At 41.0% G+C, this 22,412-nt stretch overlaps 1 protein-coding gene across 2 annotated transcripts in view; it reads right to left on the bottom strand.

The window, feature by feature from the left end:
* The window catches only part of LOC129860813 (chemokine-like protein TAFA-1), a 29,906-nt gene extending 8,325 nt beyond the window's left edge, over positions 1–21,581 (bottom strand). Inside the window, exons 1-2 of one of the 2 annotated variants that reach the window (XM_055931600.1) lie at positions 21,082–21,581; positions 19,280–19,427 (exon numbers count right to left, since the gene is read on the bottom strand). In XM_055931600.1, the coding sequence (XP_055787575.1) occupies positions 19,280–19,427 (148 nt within the window). In that variant the 5' untranslated portion in view covers positions 21,082–21,581. Of the gene's footprint in view, positions 1–19,279; positions 19,431–21,081 lie in introns of both variants that reach the window. The other variant, XM_055931599.1, reaches the window with a different exon arrangement.
* Between the last annotated feature and the right edge of the window lie 831 nt (positions 21,582–22,412).

The raw sequence follows: 22,412 nt of genomic DNA, 5'->3' as shown, positions 1-22,412 counted from the left end.
GTTGGAAATTTAAACATGGCAGATTGTAAAATACATTTTTGATGCAACAGCATACTAATGAGTTACCAATATATTTTTGTTGAATATACAACTGTCCTATATAGGCTACCTGAACCTGCATGACATGAGCTGTCCTCACTCTCTCTCCCAGCTTGGATAGAAAGTTGTTGTGCATAAAACCAGTCTATTAATTCCAAATAACACAGTATGCCCACCCTATAAACACTAGCTTATTAGAGATTGTTTCATTATGCATTGTAGTCTACTATCTACAGTGCTTTCAGAAAGTATTCATACCCCTTGACTTATCCCACATTTTGTTGTGTTACAGCCTGAATTCAAAATGGATTAAACAATTTTTAGAAATTAAGTACAGAATTATCTCATTTACACAAATATTCACACCCCTGAGTCGATACTTTGAAGAAGCACATTTGGCATCAATTACAGCTGTGAGTATTTGTAAGTCCATAAGAGCTTTCCACACCAGGATTGTGCAACATTTGCCCATGATTATTTTCATAATTCTTAACGCTCTGTCAAATTGGTTGTTGATCATTGCTAGGCAAACATTTTCAGGTTTTCTCATAGATTTTCAATTATTGTCCTGCTGAAAGGTGAATTCATCTCCCAGTGTCTGGTGGAATGCAGACTGAACCAAGTTTTCCTCCAAACATTTGCCTGTGCTTTGCTCCATTTCTTTTTTATCCTGAAAATCTCCACAGTCCTTATTACAAGCATACCCATAACATGATGCAGCCACCACTATGCTTGAAAGTATGTAATGTGTTGTATTTGCCCCAAACATAACACTTTGTATTCAGGACAAAAAGTGAATTACTTTGCCACATTTTGTGCATTATTACTTTAGTGTCTTGCAAACAGGATGCATGTTTTGGAATATTTTATTCTGTACAGGCTTCCTTCTTTTCTCTCTGTCAATTAGGTTAGTATTGTGGAGTAACTACAATGCTGTTGATCCATCCTCAGTTTTCTCCTATCACAGCCATTAAACTCTGTAACTGTTTTAAAGTCACCATTGGCCTCGTGGGTGAAATCCCTGAGCGGTTTGCTTCCTCTTCGGCAACATAGTTTGGAAGGATGCCTGTATCTTTGTAGTGACTGGGTGTATTGATACACCGTCTAAAGTGTAATTAATAACTTCAGTCACCTTTTTTACCCATCTACCAATAGGTGCCCTTCTTTGCCAAACATTGGAAAATCTCCCTAGTCTTAGTGGTTGAATCTGTGTTTGAAATTCACTGCTCAACTGAGGGACCTTACAGATATGTGTATGTGTATAGTACAGAGATGAGGCATTCAAAAATCAGGTTAAACACTTTTATTTGCATACACTATGTATTTGCTGAGTGATCCCATGCAACTATTGTGACTTGTAAAGCAAATATTTACTTCTGAACTTATTTAGGCTTGCCATAACAAATGGGTTGAATACTTATTGACTCAAGACATTTCAGCTTACATTTTTTTTATTAATTTGTAAAATAAAGCATAATTCCACTTTAACATTATGGGTTATTGTGTGTAGGCCAGTGACACAAAAAAACTCAATTTAATCCTTTTTAAATTCAGGTAACACAACACAGTGTGGAAAAAGTTAAGGCTTGGGAATACTTTCTGAAGAAACTTATTTATCTGCTATTTATTAACTGTTTAAAATGAAAATTACACATCAAATACACGTTGGCTTGAGGATAAATTCAGCAACTATTTATTGTTGAACTCAGTGGGTTTTGTCAGGCTAATGGCCTACACAAATGGGCTGCAATATTCAAGGTAAATTAAATTAAATCAAATTAAATCTAACTTGAGGGACTCCCCAAGGCTTCTGAAGTCCTTTTGTGTGTTTTTTTTACCATGGTATGTGGGTCCAGGTTGCGTGCCCGACTGTTTTCTATACTGAGTATAGCCAACACAGATAGTCTTTCCTGAGACATTGCGCATTGTGTCCATTGCACTGCACACAATTTAAACTTAGTCTTGAATGATGAATGCCAAGATATACCAGAGATAAGGGACTGCTTATATTGCAACCACACAACTCAAATGCCTGTTCACCAGCAAAGCTTTTTTTGTTCAAACCCTCAAGAACTGTTGTCCGCTAAAGATGATCATCTGTTTGCATCTGGCAATTTATTGGCTGTCCAGTATCCAGACGACCTGTACCCAGAGCTTTCTATACAGTTAATCTCTTTCCGTATTTTTTTTTTCCGTTTTGAGGCCTGCAACTAAGGAGAATGAGAGGCTCAATTAAAGATGTTGCAGACCTGCTGTACTTGAAGCACCACTCCCTACTGCCCAGTTTCCCTGATGTTGCTATGGCAATCAAGCTGTTTTTACCATCACTGTAACTGTAGTTTCTACCAAAATATCGTTCCCTAAACTAAAACTCCTAAAGAACTACATTAAAACTTCTTATGGCTGAGATCCCGCTAACGGGATCAATATGACAACAGCCAGTGAAAGTGCAGGGCGTCAAATTCAAACAACAGAAATCTCATAATTAAAATTCCTCAAACATACAAGTATTTTACACCATTTTAAAGATACACCTCTTGTTAATCCCACCACAGTGTCTGATTTCAAATAGGCTTTGCGGCGAAAGCACCACAAACGATTATGTTAGGTGAGTGCCTATTCACAGAAAAACACAGCCATTTTTCCAGCCAAAGAGAGGAGTCACAAAAAGCAGAAATAGAGATAAATGAATCACTAACCTTTGATGATCTTCATCAGATGACACTCATAGGACTTCATGTTACACAATACATGTATGTTTTGTTCGATAAAGTTCATAGTTATATCAAAAAATCGCAGTTTACATTGGCGCGTTATGTTCAGTAGTTCCAAAAACATCCGGGGATTTTGCAGAGAGCCACATCAATTTACAGAAATACTAATCATAAATGTTGATGAAAATACAAGTGTTATACATGGAACTTTAGATAAACTCCTCCTTAATGCAACCGCTGTGTCAGATTTCAAAAAAGCTTTACCAAAAAAGCAAACAATGCTATAATCTGAGTACGGCGCTCAGAGACCAAAACAAGCCAAACAGATATCCGCCATGTTGTGTAGTCAACAGAAGTCAGAAATAGCATTATAAATATTCACTTACCTTTGATGACCTTCATCAGAATGCACTCCCAGGAATCCCAGTTCCACAATAAATGTTTGATTTGTTCGATAAAGTTAATCATTTATGTCCAAATACCTCCTTTTGTTAGCACGTTTGGTAAACAAATCCAAACTCACGACGCGCGTGCAAGTCCAGCGGAAAGTACGGACGAAAAGTCTAAAAAGTTATATTACAGGTCGTAGAAACATGTCAAACGAAGTATAGAATCAATCTTAATGATGTTTTTAACATAAATCTTCAATAATGTTCCAACCGGAGAATTCCTTTGTCTGTAGAAATGCAATGGAACAGAGCTCGCTCTCACGTGAACGAGCGTGTCCAGCTCGTGGCTCTCTGCCAGACCTCTGACTCATTCCCCTCTCATTCGCCCCCACTTCACAGTAGAAGCATCAAACAAGGTTCTAAAGACTGTTTACATCTAGTGGAAGCCTTAGGAAGTGCAATATGACCAATATCCCACTGTATCTTCAATAGGGAATGAGTTGAAAAACTCATTCCCTATTCAGATTTCCCACTTCCTGGTTGGATTTTTTCTCAGGTTTTTGCCTGCCATATGAGTTCTGTTATCCTCACAGACATCATTCAAACAGTTTTAGAAACTTCAGTGTGTTTTCTATCCAAATATACTAATAATATGCATATCTTAGCTTCTGGGACTGAGTAGCAGGCAGTTTACTCTGGGCACCTCTGGGCACCTTATTTATCCAAGCTACTCAATACTGCCCCCAGCCATAAGAAGTTAAAAGCAGTAGGCTCTCGGTCTGATATAAACTTTTGAACACCTGAGTCATCTCCACTCATTGCACTGGCACCGTCGTAGTCTTGACAACGGCATTTGTTCCTCGATATCCCCTTATACTTTCAATCGGTTAAAAAGAAACACACATGCATGAGACACACATGCATGAGCATACACGCACCAACACACAGACGCATGCACGCATGGATACGCTCAGGTGACATGGCTCTCTCCTACGCTCTCTCACGCATCTACGCACACACACACACATTCAGGCATAGACATTGGTGTGTGATCTGCTAATCTAGGACAACTCCTTCAGAACAATGCCATGTTTGGCTGCCTTCAGAGATGTTTCTAAAAGTTACATCATGTAATTATTGGCTTTATTACATAATTTGAGGAGGAAATAAGAATTATTGGTATTGATGATGTCATAACAAAGTAAAGTAACTGCTCTCAGTAAATATTACACTTAAATTGTAGCAAATACTACATTTGCAACCTAGGTCCCTCTTTTGTGTGCTCAAATGTTATACATATAACAACTAACTTAAATGAAACAGCAGGACAGATCTCCAAGAGTCCTGACAAACCACAGGCCATGCTTGGAAGGAAGCAGCATGCCTGTCACCATTAAATAGAAGATTTGCTCAAGGTGACCCGTAATAGGCAGCTCTTATGGTTCATTCTCTGTAGAGGTCCATGCCAGCAGGCTACCACAGCCCTGTTACTGAGGTAATGAGACAACCAGATTAGAGAATGTCAAATTAATGCAGATGGAAGACAGCGAGAGCCACAAAACACAAGCCTGCATGGTGTCAAATTTAAGGACTATGTTTCTCCCTCCAGTAAAGTCCCTGCAGTGCTGTTGTTATTCTGGTCTCAAATGCTTGGGGAAAACAAAGAGACATGGAGACAATATTGCATGATAAATTCTATGATAAATATGCCGCTCATGAGAAATTTGTTTCTGCAAAAAAAGAACAACGTACGATAACATGATATGTTAGCCAATTATAACTTTGTCTTTTGAAATTCAATAGACAAAATTAAATCTAGATGAATCGTGTGAGTCATGGCACAAGAAAAACCCTGAGTATCTGAATGTTATGAACAGCTCAATGTTAGATCAATGTTTCCTTAGAGCAAATAACATGGCTTTGAAAAGCACTGAGAAGTCTCAGTAAGTGCGTGTTCGTGCGTGCGTACGCATGTTTACCTACCCTCCCAGAGCAGAAAGAATGATCCTCCCCTCTCCCCCTCTGGATTGGATTTAGCAAAGTCCTTTTTCACAGCATGCACAATTTACACATGGGTGAAGAAAAATATAAATTGCTACTCTGAAAAAGTAGGGCCCATGACAAATATAAGCAAGGAAATGTATGAAATAAATGGCTGGCAGCACTGTCACTTTAACACAGGAGGGTGAAAGATATGTCCTATGCAACAGGCCACCTAGAATGGGCAATACGTTATTGAAATGCAAACTGAGAGGAGGGAGCTGCTGCTGCTGTTTTAAGATGCATGAAAACAGCATGGAAGAGAGGAACCAGAGAGTGAGGGACCAGAGAGAGAAAGAGAATGTTTTTTTCCCTCCCATTTGCATCTGAGCCTCAAAGCCTGTCTCCACAGCTGTCATACAGGGAGGCAGAGGCTGTTGTAAAACTGGTATTGATCAAGGGTATGAAATCATATTCCCAGTCTCCCTTATGTGAAAAACTGCCCATGGTGATTATGTTTTGCTGTGGATATACTGTATATGTGTGCTGTCGGTCGTGACAACAAACTACAGTAGCAATCATTCAATGAAAGAACATGCCACTTTAGACTTGCATTATCTGGTGAATGGTGACATTGGTAAAATAGGACAAGAAACATGGAACATGAGCCCCTAGTTTCCTTACTCCATTGTTAAATGTCAAAGCTTTGTCTGCCTGTCTATCTATCTGGCCCTAGCTCTCTCTGCCTGCTACGTTTCCAGGTATTTAATATCTATAGATAGCCTTCCCTGATGACAGACTTTGAGTCTGCATGGAGAAAGAAAGAATGAAAAAAAGAAAGAATGAAAGTTAAGAAAGAAAGGAGGTACGTGATTGGCGAGCGCTATTCAAAGAGTCTTCAGTAGACAGCTGCTTGGATCTGTAGCGACGTCGTTTCCTCTTAGGGCTGGATGGACGGACACTGCGGTCTGGTGCTGGGTACTAATGTGTCTGGCTGCCCTGTTACTGCACTCTGCTGCAACATGTGCTCTGTGTGATAATGCACTGTATAATAGAATGCTTAAATAACCTGTCATACAATAAGACATGTACTCTCCTGGGTTGGGTAGTAATGATTACGTAAGTTTCGCAGGGTGACAGTGCTGGTAAAAGGAGTTGAAGGAAATGGTGAATGATTAATTCAATATGCTGGTGTTGTGCAGAGATGTCTTAGGTAACAAGCATTTTCAGTTATCATAATCGTGCTTTAGGAATTACAGCCTACTGTTTCATGTTTTATCTAACTTCTAGCCTACTCTCCAGTCCTGCTGGCACCAGTGGACTGTTTAGTTCACATTAATGAAGGGACAGTATACCAATCATAATTTCTATACAATGAAGTACCATTAGGTACTTTCTTATCACAAGTGTCCCAATGTGAGAGAATAGGATGCTGCTCCAATTGATGCTCTCTAGCCTAACTCCATCCCTCATCCTATGATAGGGTTCTCGTTATTGCAACAGAGCAGTCATTTCTATCTATCACCCCTCTACCCCGGCATCGGCATGCTTAACATCAGCTCTGAACCTGCTGTAATTGGATGGGTGGTTGAAATATGCAAAGTGATTTGTGGCACACCAAGGAGGTATAAGAGGCATAAGAAGCTTAAATCTGCAATAGAGCCTGATACTCACAGTATTAATTACCTTCCTTATTTATCATACCAAGCCTCATCCTTGGACCTAATTAGGAATTCAAGATGCTATTTTTCTAGTTAATGAGGTTTAAGTCATGATAATGAATTGCATATCCCTGTCGAGCATTTGAAATAACTAAGAATGGAGGGTAAAGACTTAGTCAGGGATTATCCTGCAGATATACTGTAGGTGTACTGGACATAGAGTTTCCTTTATTGACAAGGGTCAGCGTTGAACCAGAGTGTGGACATGATGAACTGTGTTGAGGTCATGAACCGGGGTGTGGACATGAAGCTAGGGTTAGGGTTAGGGTTATGGCTAGGGTTATAGTTATAGTTGAGGATAGGGTTAGGTTTGAACCAAGATGTGGACATGAAGCTAGGGTTAGAGTTAGAGCTAAATGGTCACAAACACATATTTTTGCAAGAGATTAGGACAAGAAAAAAACTGCTGAAATGAAATGATTGAAATGATTGAGTTATTTTCTGGTGGTTACAGTTCAGCCCAGACACAGCATCAGATCCAGGGGGGGAGTCTTCCTTGATGATACCTAAGGGTCCTGATCTTGTCTCACTGAGATGTACAGCAGACTCACAACACTGATAGTTTAATACTGATTAGAGTTGATGCCGGCATCATGATAAATTAATGTTACTCAGAAAAAAATGTCAGACATCAAAATCCCATCAACTGGTAGGGTGGTGTGAAAGGTATTACCATTAATACTGCTTTGTAGTTTATCATATATTCTAAGAAAATGGTGTATGTGTCAATTATTCATACAGAATATCATGCATCCTTTCGTGCCCAATTACATCAGCCACTGTGTGGTGAATTTGGATGTGGTCATGTGGATGTTGTGGCTAATGGTGGTCCGCGGACGTACCGCAGGTGGATAATAACAGTCGGGAGTATGAATGATATTAAGCAATTTTACAATTTTATCTTTTCACAATTCAAATTGTTTCAAATAATAATAGGCCATTCATTTGTTACCTTCACTGCTCTACTCTGGCCTTCTGCCTGGTGCTGACTGCTCAAGCCATGAATGGTATTTTGTTTTTTTATTAGGATCCCCATTAGCACCATCTACTCTTCCTGGGTTCCACATAAAACATGAAACATGATATTATACAGAACATTAATACACAAGAACAGCTCAAGGACAGAACTACTCACATTTAAAATGTCACATAGTCTACATTTCAGTACATACACACTAAATATCTAGGTCAAATAGGAGAGAGGCGTTGTATTGTGAGCTATTGCCTTATCTGTTTTTTTGAAACCAGGTTTGCTGTTCACTTGAGCAATATGAGATGGAAGGGAGTTCCATGCAATCATGGCTCTATACAGTATAATATTGTACGTTTTCTTGAATTTGTTCTAGATGTGGGGACTGTGAAAAGATCCCTGGTAGCATGTCGGGTGGTAAAAGTTGAATAAATGATTTGTTTTATCATTAAAATTAACTAAATGGGACCGCCAATATATTTTATTTTCAGAAAATGCAGTAGCATTGCGAATGGTGGTCCTCAAGATCTTTTGACAGTGATTTGGTGGTCCCCGGATCTGAAAAGGTTGGGAACCACTGACATAGGCATGATATGTTCAGTGAAAGGATTATCGCTTTACTCTATTTCAAAATCAGATCTTATCTAGGGTTAGGATAAATAGTATTCTTCTAGCCTCCTTCCTCCTCATGCTGTTGTTGTGGAGAATGGTGAAACGTGAATAGAGGATGATCGCATTGAATGTGGAGGCTGTTTGACACTGTGTTGATGGATTGCTGTTTTCGTGTGACTCCAACATGCAAAACAAAACAATTCCCCTCCACTCTACACTTTATGTTTGTGTGTGTGCATGTGTGCGTTCTTGGAGATCCCCCTGCGCCAGCGGCCACTGAGCCTAGTGGGAGTGATGTAGCATGGTTATTAATGCACGGAGATCCTCATACAGAGTGTCTGAAGCTGCTAACAGCTGGCATAGGCAGAGCAGAAAGAGTGCTGGGTAATTAATGAAGCTGTAGGCCACCGAAATTCATTTTGCACACACACATTGACCTCAAACCATAGCCCTTTGCGCAATGCTGCTGCATGTACATTTTCAATTAACATGTTGTATAAACAACTATCTACAAGCACTAAGCCCACATGGGTCTTGTGTATTGAATTATTCATGGTTTCCAAGAGAGAAAATTGTGAGGAAATCGAATTGTAAAATCCAATATCGCTCCTATACTGAACATAACAAGGGTATTCCATGTCCAAAGTGTCCTGTATCCATATATGATTACTTTTCACCTAGTTGAACCAAAGACACAAAATAACTGAGAATATGTGGCCCAAATCCAAAATCCAAAATTGGCACATCACTCGTTTTTTTTATCCTCCCCTGAAGGAAACCCCAAAGTCTGATGTGGCATGTGGCAAATGCTATGAGAATAGTTTATAGACTGGGCATTAGTCTAGAAAGGTTCCCTACATAGCATAATGGAGCTGTATAGAGTGTTGGTCCTCTGGGGTCACACTGTGGCATGGCGAATATTGTGCCAAAGTGGCCTTGGCAGGCTCCAGATGTAGCAGGGCCTGGAGCTCAGGCTGCATGCCACTTCCCATAAACACTGCAGGGAGGCTGGGATGAAACTGGTGAGAGCATGGATTCCTGGCTCTGAGGAAGACCTGGGTTCAAATACTATTTGAAATCATTTCAAATATTGTATCTGTGCTTGATTAAGCTTGCCTGTTGCAATGGAACCAATACAAAAGTCTCAAAAGTGCAAACCCCTCCCACCTGGCACTCCAGGCAGACTAAAGCAAATGCTCAAGGTATATGAAAGATTTCAAATAGTATTTTAACCCAAGCCTTCTCAGCGGAGGTCTGAGGGTAGGATGAGGGAAATGTAAGTCAAATAACGCGCCAGGAGGATGCATTATATAAGGCTATTAAACTGTCACTCTTAAGAACTCGGCAGAGAAGGATGCAACCTTTGTTTGCGACAGCTGAAAATCCATTTTCCATGTTTGTTTCTGGCAAGGACGTAGCACTGTAGCCCGGTTGCCATCTCTGTTCAGCTATTACATTCCACTCCTTTCCTCTCCTGTCTTTGGCAAATGAGTAGTACTGTACTAGTACACTGGCTGTCCTTTGTTAGACAGCATGGGGGAAATGTCTGTGCTCCTTCTCTTTCTCTATCACTCTGTTTTACAGAGCGATAGACAATGATAAACATGTAGCTTGCAAGCAACATTAAAATTGTGTAACCTACCTATAACCACTGCCTCTAACCTAAGTATTATACTTTGACATGTGTGGATTCAGTTCTGATTTCTTTATCGGGGAAAAAATGTATGTAACGTTTTGGTGTCCGTCAGTTAAAGTATTTATTTGCACTGAGAATTAAAATGATACTGGGAGTCTTCGTACACAAACATGATGTTGATGTTGTATCTTCAGGGCTTTTAGGAAATAACCATTCAGCCAAGTAGAGTTCAACACTGTCTGAGTTCAAGCCCTGCCAGCCGTAGTGTAGGTGAGAGCGAGTTGATGAGAGTGAGACCACCTCAGGCTTCTGTCTCCTTCCACCTCCTCTCTGTTGTCTCTCTCGACATCTCCACATGGAACTAAGCTTTAGGCCAACTACTCAACAGGATTCTTCCTATCTAAAGCACCACTCTTTCCTCCTCTTTGAAGAATGTACATAATTACAATACAATCACTCCAAAATAATTTAAGATGGCATGTGTTTCCCTCTACTGGATATAGATCACTGTTAAGTGCACACACACCACATGGGAAAATGGACTGTCTGACAGACAGCATTTTGCATTTAAAATAAATATAACTTTGTACCTGGGGGCACACCCTTTTCATACACGTATATACTGTATAACCATATAATTTATATACAACCATGTCACTATAGATTAATTGCATGTGTTTGTTTTGAGCATATGGTTCAGTTTGTAAAGTAAGTTCAAAACATGGGACAAAGCTTATGCATGAGTTAACTGTGAGTTAGTAGAGATAAAGTGTGATTGAAAAATGAAATAAAACATAGCAAATGTGGCAAGAGTGTTTACTTCTGAGTACTGTAGTGCATTTCCTGTGGTCCCTGTTGAGTGTGGATGGTTGCATGCCAACTAATGCCCGTTATGCATGCATGACAACCCCTCTGCAGTGGCGTGTATTCATGGTTTCCAAGGGAAGTCAAATTGACCAAGAAAAAAAGAAAAAACTGAAAACAATTGTGTCTTTCGTCTCTCTGTGTTTCAGTTTGTAAGAGGCTGAATGTATCTCACCGGAGAAAGCATCCAGGCGAGTGAAACAGCGCCCCTCTGTCTCTTTATGAGTAGCCCATCTATCTGATAAGAGTGAGATATTGTTGCTGTCTGTAGCATTGAATGCAAGGAAAGCCAGTGAGCATTTGGCCTCCCTTGATTAAAAAACAATACAATAATAGCCAATTAGTGTTGCTCTAAACTGAGCAAGCTCAACTGTGAATGGTTCTGGCGCACCAAAAAAAAGTGTCATGGGAAACAAGTTTGGATTTGGCTAAACACCGATCACATCACCTCAAAAGCCAAATATCAATAACAGAAAAAAACATGAATTGTTGCATCTCATTGTGTTGTTGTCCTCTGGTGGCTAGCTAGCTAAAATTGGCCCTTTCCTAAATTAGCCATAGATGGAGATAGGGATTTGGACTTGTGGTTTTACTTAATTTTCCCTACTGGCCAATGATTATAACAGCGATTCTGATCCAACCATTAATTCATACATTGTGCCTCTGGTCTGAGAGGATGGAAGTTCAATATATGCAGTAGCTGGATGTAGTAGGCTAATGTTAACTAGCTAGCACATCGTTGCCCATGAAAGGATGTTAAGCTAGTGAGCAAGCATTTTACTGAGCCAGCCTAGGACAACAGAAAACTAAAAGTGTGTACTGTATTACAGTCATAGACCGTTTCTTCAACAAGAAAGAGAGGAGGATTGCATTGGCGTTTCAAGTAGGGTGAGTCAACTTGTTTTTTCTACACACACACACACACACACACACACACACACACACACACACACACACACACACACACACACACACACACACACACACACACACACACACACACACACACACACACACACACACACACACACACACACACACACACACACACACACATGATAATCAGTACCATGGACAGCCACATGATATTTAGCTTACATTGATTGGAATATATTGTTTTTGGAATCTTTTAGTTGTCACTGTATTAGAGGGATTTGTTGATGTTGAAATGTTGATGTTAAAATAGTGCTGGAATAGTGGAGGCAGAAAATGTCTGAAACATTAACTTGATTGACCATGCTGTAGGTCATGTAACTGTTTGTTACATGCAATATGCTTTGTTGACTTCACCGGACAGATGTTGCTTTCCGGTTTTGTGATGAAACAAATGTGTGGTTGGATTTATTCTGTCACTGTGTTTTCTTATTGTCTTGGACGTAGGCCTATATACACTATATATACAAAAGTATGTGAACACCCCTTCAAATTAGTGGATACAGCTATTTCAGCTACAACCGTTGCTGACAGGTGTATAACATTGAGCACACAGCCATGCAATCTTCATAGAAAAGCATTGTCAGTAGAATGGCCTTTCTGAAGAGCTCAGTGACTTTCAACGTGGCACCGTCATAGGTTTCCACTTTTCCAACAAGTCAGTTCGTCAAATTTCTGCCCTGCTAGAGCTACCCCGGTCAACTGTAAGTGCTGTTATTGTGAAGTGGAAACGTCTAGGAGCAACAACGGCTCAGCCGCGAAGTGCCGAAGCGTGTAGCGTGTAAAAATCATCTGTCCTCGGTTGCAATACTCACTACCGAGTTCCAAACTGCCAATGGAAGAAACGTCAGCATAAGAACTGTTCGTCGAGAGCTTCATGAAATGGGTTTCCATGGCTGAGCAGCCGCACACAAGACTAAGATCCCCATGCGCAATGCCAAGCGTTGGCTAGAGTGGTGTAAAGCTCGCAGCCATTGGACTCTGGAGGAGTGGAAATGAGTTCTCTGGAGTGATGAATCACACTTCACCATCTGGCAGTCTGACGGACGAATCGAGTTTGGCAGATGCCAAGAGAACGTCACCTGCCCCAATGCATAGTGACAACTGTAAAGTTTGGTGGAGGAGGAATAATCTGTCTGGGGCTGTTTTTCATGGTTCGGGCTAGGCCACTTAGTTCAGTGGTGGAAAAAGATAAAGGTAAAGATACCGTAATAGAAAATGACTTAAGTAAAAGTGATAGTCACCCAGTAAAATATTACTTGAGTAAAAGTCTAAAAGTATTTGGTTTAAAATATACTCAAGTATCAAAAGTAAACATTATTTCAAATTCCTTATATAAAGCAAACCAGATGGCACCATTTTCTTGTTTTTTACTTATTTACAGATAGCTTGGGGCATGCTCCAACACTCAGACATAATTTACAAATGAAGATTGTGTTTAGTGAGTCCGCCAGATCAGAGGCAGTAGGAATGTTCTCTTGATAAATGTGTGAATTAGACAATGTTCCTGTCCTGCTAAGCATAAAAAATGTAACGAGGACTTTTGGGTGTATGAGAAAATGTATGGAGTAATAAGTATATAATTTTCTTTAGGAATGGAGTGAAGTAAAAGTAAAAAAACATTGCAATTATCACAACACAGGTTGTAATATGGCTTTTCTACCCAGCCTGGCTTCCCCAATGATTTTATCCATGCACCACTATTGACAATCTGTTCCTCTTTTGTGCGCTGTTGTTCACGCTCCTTGCACCGGATAAATACGGCACCTTGTGATTCATGTGACCCTTAGCTCAGCAAGCCACACTGTCCGTCTGCACCAAAGGTAAAACAGCCTATAGCACGTCTGAGATTGGAGCTCCGGCTGATGCTACATCCTATAAGTACAGCTGCAGGGTGGAGAGGAGTACACTACCTCCTCCTGATTCACTGGACATACATAATCATCTGTTCAGGAATCCTACTTCCAACAAGAGTTAGAGTGTGCTGGGCCTGGGCCTGGGAAGACTTCGGGCTCTATTCAATATGTAAAGCTGAAGTGTTACAGATTCCGCATTAGAAATGTACAGGTCATTTCCTATTCAGCCGACATGTGCAGCGTTTACCGTGAATTCAGCCTCCACTGAAGCAGGAACATTACCTTTAAAATCCAATCACACTGTAAAGCTGAACGTCCACGATGTGGATTGAATAGAGCCCTTAATGCTATCGGGAGGACTGTCAAGTACTACCCAATGAACTGTTGTTGGGTAACCTGTATCCTTGCAAAGCAGAAGTAATCACCAGTGTGATCATCTCAAGTACAGGGAGACTTGGGATGCTTTGTGCTGTTTTTGCAACACATTTCAAAATTGGCTCAAGGCAATTATACATATAGACCTACCTGTGTTCACGGCTTTCAAAGTGAATGTATATTGTTTGGGATTAGGTGTTGTTTATGTTTATATTGGACATCATGTGAGTTGCATTTATCCGTGATCAGCATGTAAAGAGTCACAACCTTCCATTGCACTATGCCTACCATTTATTATGATTAGAGGCCTGTTTACCCCTACAGCCCAACACTTTCCTTTGGCAAGGAAACAACTGATCTACAGCCACTTGTGATCTCAATTACCTGTGGTAACACCAGTCACTTTGAACTTATGGCATGTCACTGGCTTCAATGATTGGCCCAACGGTCTACAGCCAATGGCCTTCCTGCCACCAATTCATGACCTGTCAACCCCAATACTGCTACCAATCCAACAGCCACACAACACATACCACAGAACAAATGCCCTGATGTCACAGTCAATCCAGACATCCCATTCTGTTCTCATAACACCAGCACCCCGTTTATTCTGGAATGAGGATAAGGAAAACGATGGTATTCAGGGTTGACAAGGCTTTCCCCTGATCCAGAAAAATAAGGATTGTATGCTTTGTACAATATCAACTAACCAGGATTCACGTTTGGTTGAATTTGTAATCTCTCTTAAATGCTTGTCTGAAATGTGTGTTTGTAGAGGGTATTGTGCCAACATCCCAAGTAATTCATTCTTCAGTGGGAGAATGTAATTATGGTCTGTACCATCACAAAGCTCATAGAACAGCAATAAGCACTGACATCTCAGAGGAGATTTCATAAGGTCATTATTTGGTAGCTAGGCCTCTCAAGCTCAGCAAACATAGTCTCTTTATTATTGTTTAGACATTTCTGGGGGACAGACATGCAACTGAAACACTCAGCATTACAGTCCTATCCCAGTCTCATCTCATCTGTGTATCTGTTTATCTATGTACAAGGCCATCTCTTAAATGGCTTTTTGTGTCGTTTTAAATGGCTCTCGGTGTAGTTTTTACTCTCAAGGACTAGAGCTACTAATATGACATCCATGTTGTGTTATTCCTCCGTCATTGCTTTATGATTCAAGCAGCTAGACTAATTAGCTGCTTTCAGTGCCGGCACAATCAATCTTTTCAGGAAAGCTTATGAGCAGGGACATCTCAACAACAAAGACTCACGAGAGAGCAGTAACTCTAATCAGGCTCACAGCTTTCTCCAAATAAATCTCACTAAAGTGGATATTTGACATGGAAAAGAACAGAACCCAATGAGCATGTAGCCTACAGCATGTTGTGCTTTATTACATTGACCCAATACATTTTTTAAATGAACACTGAGCATTTACTTTAAGTATTAAAAAAAATGCTGTAGGAGGATGTATAAAACAATTGAAATGGTGCACAGTTTCTTCGGAACCAGTCTTGATTGCTGCTTCAGTAGGCATCAGGACATGAACATGGAATTTTATATTGTAGTACGAATAATTGTCCTGACATTGACAGCATGTTGAATACCAGCAGCAGCTAACACGCTTTAGCACTACTATGACATTACAAATTTAACAGCCACTGAGGAGCTGCACGCTCAATTACATTTATGTCATTTAGCAGACGCTCTTATGCAGAGCAAGTAGGGTTAAGTGCCTTGCTCAAGGCACATCAAAATATGTTTCACTTAGTCAGCTTGGGGATTCAAACCAGCAACCTTTCAGTTACTGCCCCAATGCTCTTTAACACTAGGCTACCTGCCACCCCAGTTAAAAGCACAGGCACAGTTCTCTGTGGAAAGCCTTGACAAGATTCACTATAGAGTGTGGGAATGCTTCTCTCTTTATAACATATGAACCATATGACCGGTAGTCCACTTGCCATTCAGCCCAATTTCATAGAGATTGTAATTGTAATCACCCAAACCAGAAGGAGGAAAATAGTTTGTTGGTAAATAAACTCACACCTCAGCATTGAAGTTACTGGGGGTAATAGTTCTGTCAGATCCTGCAAACCATCGCTCGAAATGACTAAACACACAATCTAGCCAGGTGGGTTTGGACTTGCAGCAAAACATCTGTGCACAAAAGGCAAACGCAACACAGTGCAATGTGCATGCTAGCTAGCTAATGGGTGTTTAGTCCTAGCTTATTAGAAATTAATGCCTTTGTCAAATTAAGGCCCCACAGAAACCACAAGCACCATAACCTTTTCTAAAGCGGTAAGAAAAATATTACAATCTTTCTCCATGACTATTTACAAAGAAGATACAAACGCACACCATTCTACATATACTGAACCAAAAATATAAAAGAAACATGAAGTGTTGGTGAAGTGTTGGTCCCATGTTTCATGAGCTGAAATAAACGATCCCAGAAATGTTCTATATGCACAAAAAAACATTTATCTCAAATTTGGTTCACAAATTTCAATTTGTCCAAAAATGGTGCAGAAAAATTAATCCATGCTTTTGTTACTTCTAGGTTAGACTACTGCAATGCTCTACTTTCCGGCTACCCAAATAAAGCACTAAATAAACTTCAGTTAGTGCTAAATACGGCTGCTAGAATCCTGACTAGAACCAAAAAATTGGATCATATTACTCCAGTGCTAGCCTCCCAACACTGGCTTCCTATTAAGGCAAGGGCTGATTTCAAGGTTTTACTGCTAACCTACAAAGCATTACATGGGCTTGCTCCTACCTATCTTTCCGATTTGGTCCTGCCGTACATACCTACACGTACGCTACGGTCACAAGACGCAGGCCTCCTAATTGTCCCTAGAATTTCTAAGCAAACAGCTGGAGGCAGGGCTTTCTCCTATAGATCTCAATTTTTATGGAATGGTCTGCCTACCCATGTGAGAGACGCAGACTCGGTCTCAACTTTTAAGTCTTTACTGAAGACTCATCTCTTCAGTGTGTCATATTATTGAGTGTAGTCTGCCCAGGAGTGTGAAGGTGAACGGAAAGGCTCTGGAGCAACGAACCGCCCTAGCTGTCTCTGCCTGGCCGGTTCCCCTCTCTCCACTGGGATTCTCTGCCTCTAACCCTATTACAGGGGCTGAGTCACTGGCTTACTGGTGCTCTTTCATGCCGTCCCTAGGAGGGGTGCGTCACTTGAGTGGGTTGAGTCACTGACGTGATCTTCCTGTCTGGCTTGGCGCCCCCCCTTGGGTTGTGCTGTGGCGGAGATCTTTGTGGGCTATACTCGGCCTTGTTTCAGGATGGTAAGTTGGTGGTGGGGGCCATCTAGTGGTGTGGGGGCTGTGCTTTAGCAAAGTGGGTGAGGTTATATCCTTCCTGTTTGGCCCTGTCCGGGGGTATCATCGGATGGGGCCACAGTGTCTCCTGACCCCTCCTGTCTCAGCCTCCAGTATTTATGTAGTTTATGTGTCGGGGGGCTAGGGTCAGTTTGTTATATCTGGAGTACTTCTCCTGTCTTATCCGGTGTCCTGTGTGAATTTAAGTATGCTCTCTCTAATTCTCTCTTTCTTTCTCTCTCTCGGAGGACCTGAGCCCTAGGACCATGCCTCAGGACTACCTGGCATGATGACTCCTTGCTGTCCCCAGTCCACCTGGCTGTGCTGCTGCTCCAGTTTCAACTGTTCTGCCTGCGGCTATGGAACCCTGACCTGTTCACCGGACGTGCTACCTGTCCCACACCTGCTGTTTTCAACTCTCTAGAGACCGCAGGAGCGGTAGAGATACTCTTAATGATCGGCTATGAAAAGCCAACTGACATTTACTCCTGAGGTGCTGACTTGCTGCACCCTCGACAACTACTGTGATTATTATTATTTGACCATGCTGGTCATTTATGAACATTTGAACATCTTGGCCATGTTCTGTTATAATCTCCACCCGGCACAGCCAGAAGAGGACTGGCCACCCCTCATAGCCTGGTTCCTCTCTAGGTTTCTTCCTAGGTTTTGGCCTTTCTAGGGAGTTTTTCCTAGCCACCGTGCTTCTACACCTGCATTGCTTGCTGTTTGGGGTTTTAGGCTGGGTTTCTGTACAGCACTTTGAGATATCAGCTGATGTAAGAAGGGCTATATAAATAAATTAAATTTGATTTGAATTAAATTGAATGATTTCTGTAAATCAGTAAAATCTTTGAAATTGTTACATGTGCGTTTCTATTTTTGTTCAGTGTAGAATATAGTTATATTTCCCAAGCCCTCCTCCCTATCTCCTTTTCTCCCAGTTAATGCTGAGATCTGTGATAGGTGAAACAGCGCCACTGGCAGCCCCATGCGCATTTATTATTGATTTTGTTTTGAGGAAATAAGCATCCAGCAGTGTGGTCAAAAACATTGCAGTACATACTCTGCTGTTCTATCGCGCGTGCTATGATGTCCTATGATGTCCTATGATGCCCTATGATGCCCTATGATGCCCTATGATGCCCTATGATGTCCTATGATGTCCTATGATGTCCTATGATGCCCTATGATGTCCTATGATGTCCTATGATATCCTATGATGCCCTATGATGCCCTATGATGCCCTATGATGTCCTATGATGTCCTATGATGTCCTATGATATCCTATGATGCCCTATGATGCCCTATGATGCCCTATGATGTCCTATGATGCCCTATGATGTCCTATGATGTCCTATGATATCCTATGATGCCCTATGATGCCCTATGATGCCCTATGATGCCCTATGATGTCCTATGATGCCCTATGATGCCCTATGATGTCCTATGATGTCCTATGATATCCTATGATGCCCTATGATGCCCTATGATGCCCTATGATGCCCTATGATGTCCTATGATGCCCTATGATGTCCTATGATGTCCTATGATGCCCTATGATGCCATATGATGCTCTATGATGCCCTATGATGACCTATGATGTCATATGATGTCCTATGATGTCCGAGGTAAAAATAAATTGTTTGTTGTTTGAAGTAACATCTTTGTTGTTGTAATATCTTAGCAAACACACGTGGAGTACCGCAAATATCCATGCAAAGGCTAAATAAAGACAATAAACCTCGTGAAATTTGACTCACAAGGTCAGACTTACATTCACACAGCTGAAAGGTGGAACAAAGCAGAAGTGGAAGAGGGTGTTGTCGTTGAGAAGCCAACTCACCAATCATGTGAATGGAGGTCCTTCCAGGCCGTGTCACATGGTGCTGCTGTAGCTGTATGGTCTCATAAAAGGTGGCCTGGCACAGCTGGATGGACCTCCCACTGACCCAGAGGACCAGGCACAGCAGCCAGAACATGACAGGACACATCTGCTATAGAAGGGGGAGAGCACAGTCAATGTCATAGGTCATCATGTCACACACACAGGAACACACACACGCAAGCACAAATGTATTTATGACCGCATGAAAGCACACACACAGAAAAAGATGTCCTGGTACACTGACCCAGCTGAACTTCCACATAATCGCTATAACAAGCAGTGTATCATTAAGCGTGATTATCAACTGCTCATTTGTAATCTTTTTATTCCTGCCCTATCTCGTCCCTGAGCCACAGCGCAGCAGCAATTGTGGAATGGCCCCTGGGGACGTTTTCCATGCAGCTGAGTTTTCCTCTGACAGGCTGACTCCCTCTCTTCAATTCCTGACTCTCTCTCTCTCTCTCTTTTTGCCTGCCTTTAAACCAAAAATTTAAATAAAAAAAGACAACGTTTCTCTCCTGGCTCGCAGGCAGTTAGCTGCCAACTCTTTTCTATGGATGGCTTTTGGATATCACAAGGCTGTGACAGTGACAGAACTGTAATGGGAATCCAAAGCTGTTTATATAAGGGGGCTGTAAGACACATGCAGATCCCAGGTTAAGGTTAGAGTTGGTTTGAGAATGATTCAATATTTGAAACAATTACCTCTGTCAAGAGATCTTGACATCAACAAACATTGTAGAGGTGATAGCATTAAATTGGGATTCTATTGAACAGAGTACAGAATTATCCAATTTTAGTCACGCTTGTGAAAGAGAAATAGCTTTTGGACCGGTGCCTTTGTCAGGTAATAAGATTTTTTATTAGATTCCATTTCAGTGCCGTTTTTTTCTCAGTTATAAACAAAATAATTACCTCTGTCAAAAGATCCTCACATCAACAAACTAGAAGGGTTGTCTACAAGCAGTGTTTCTGTTCAACAAATTACAAAATAATACATTTTCAAGGAGCATGTCAAAGGCAAATTAGCTTTTAAGATTTTGTTTTAGATTAGGTTTCAAATGATTTTGCACAGCCTTTTCTCTGAATGCAGCCTCCTGTGTGTGCGTGAAATTTTAGCAGTTTTTTCTTCTACCTAAAAGGATTGGGTTTCAAGAATGGTACTTCCATGAGGAAATTTCTTCCAGCAGCTCATCTTAGATATTACAGTCTCCGTGATCGAGAGAACCTTACCTTTGTAAAAAGGTGGCGTAGTCAGCAAACCATATTACATTTCTATGAGTTATTTTTGATGCTCTATTAAATTTGTTTATGTACTCATGTGTGTTCATGTAAGTACTGTAAATAACATAAAAGGTTGAGAAAATGTCAGTACATTTGATAATTCCTGCATTATGTATTTGAACAGGCTCTATGTAACCTGCACTTATTTGCCATTGACATTGGTATAAATGATCCTTGGAAAAAGAGAGGAAAATTAAATCCACAACATAAAATAAACAGTAAATACTTAGTACGCAAAGCAATGGTACTACAAATAAAGTGTGTGATGGAAACAGAGCATCTAAGGAATTTGCTTAATGCAGTAAATATGTGCAAACACACTTTAATCTTTATGAACATGTTAAACAAGTGATGCTGATTTTATAAAACTGTCTCCATTTATTCATTTGAATTCACTTAGGTGAATTTGTATTTCTTCTTCCCGCCATACAGTAAACATCTCTCTCTCTCTCTTCTTTAAACAGTAAGTCTCTTACCTAAGTATTCTAACACGTTGTTTTAAATCCATCCATCTTGAGGCTGATGTGGAATCCCCATCCAACTCCGTCCTTGATTTAGGTTGAGACTCCCAAACTCCTTTGACTCGTCACTCTACTCTTCCTTCCTTTTCTTCACTTTGTCTGAGGACAACCAACAGTGTTGAGCACAGTGACTGAAATCTGACAGCTGAGCCAGTCAGAAACAACAGATTTAGAGCCTTGCCATTTCCACCTTTGAAATATCACTGGCTTCCCTTGAGGAGACCCTGGCACTGACACAGAATAGATTTGGCTTTTCGCGTTTACAGGCACATAAGGAGCAATCCTTAATTTACTGCTGTAGAATCCCCCCTCTCGCGTTCTCGCTTTTTCTCTCTCTCTCTCTCTCTCGCTTTCTCCATCTGCATCCTCCTCCCATTGAGAGGCAGCCTCTGAGCACACGCTCTTGCTCTGTCCCCTTCAGCGAGCACTAAGTAATGAGTGTTCCTCTACAGCCCGGCTGAGTGTAAAGACTGTATCACATTTCTTAAAGCAAGACTGCCCCACTATCAAACTGGAACTGCATGCTACTGTAGGGTACTGTATGAACAAACCATGATAATCAGCCTCTCACAGTTGCAAATCAGCACAGGTAGGAAAGCCCACTTGAGAACCTATAGACACTAAGATTTCCCCAGTAATCTTAATGGATTTTTGTCAGCATTTAATTTCTCCCCTCACTATAGATATAAATAACACCATGTGGTTCATGGTAATATGACATGCAATTGCATGCAGTCTAACTTCTTTTACTGTATATTTGATGTACTTGAGCCTGTTGATTACATGGAAACTGTAGATAATACATATTCATCACCAAATAGACACCATTTAGAAATAAGAAGTTTGAAGAGAGTAGAAACCAACCTTCTGCTGAAGGGTAATTTACTAGAAGGTTGTTCATAGACTGGACTGCTGAGGGGGATATTCAAATACCGAAGTCGAGTTCATCAGTCATGTGATGGAGGTTTAATGGCTACCTTAGGAAATAAGGGAGAGGTAAGTGTCATTACAGGGAGTAAGTCAGCCCTGATCAGTATGTGTGGGAGACGGTAAGGCTGAGAGAAGCTGTCCTCCCTCCTCCATACCCATGGCATGACTTGAAGCCAGCTCCACTCCTCCACTCTATTGTGCTAAGGCTTTATCGCTGGTATACAGAACACGCCTGCGGCCCTGAACTCACACTGCTCTTACAGCGGTGAGAAAACTTCCATATTTATTGGAGTTGCTTGATTGGAAAGGTGAGGTTAATTCCCATGGAGGGGAATGAGTGAATAAAAACTTGGAGC

This window comes from Salvelinus fontinalis, chromosome 8, assembly GCF_029448725.1.
Source record: "Salvelinus fontinalis isolate EN_2023a chromosome 8, ASM2944872v1, whole genome shotgun sequence".
NCBI lineage: Eukaryota > Metazoa > Chordata > Actinopteri > Salmoniformes > Salmonidae > Salvelinus > Salvelinus fontinalis.
This window is presented reverse-complemented; position numbering and strand designations above follow the sequence as displayed.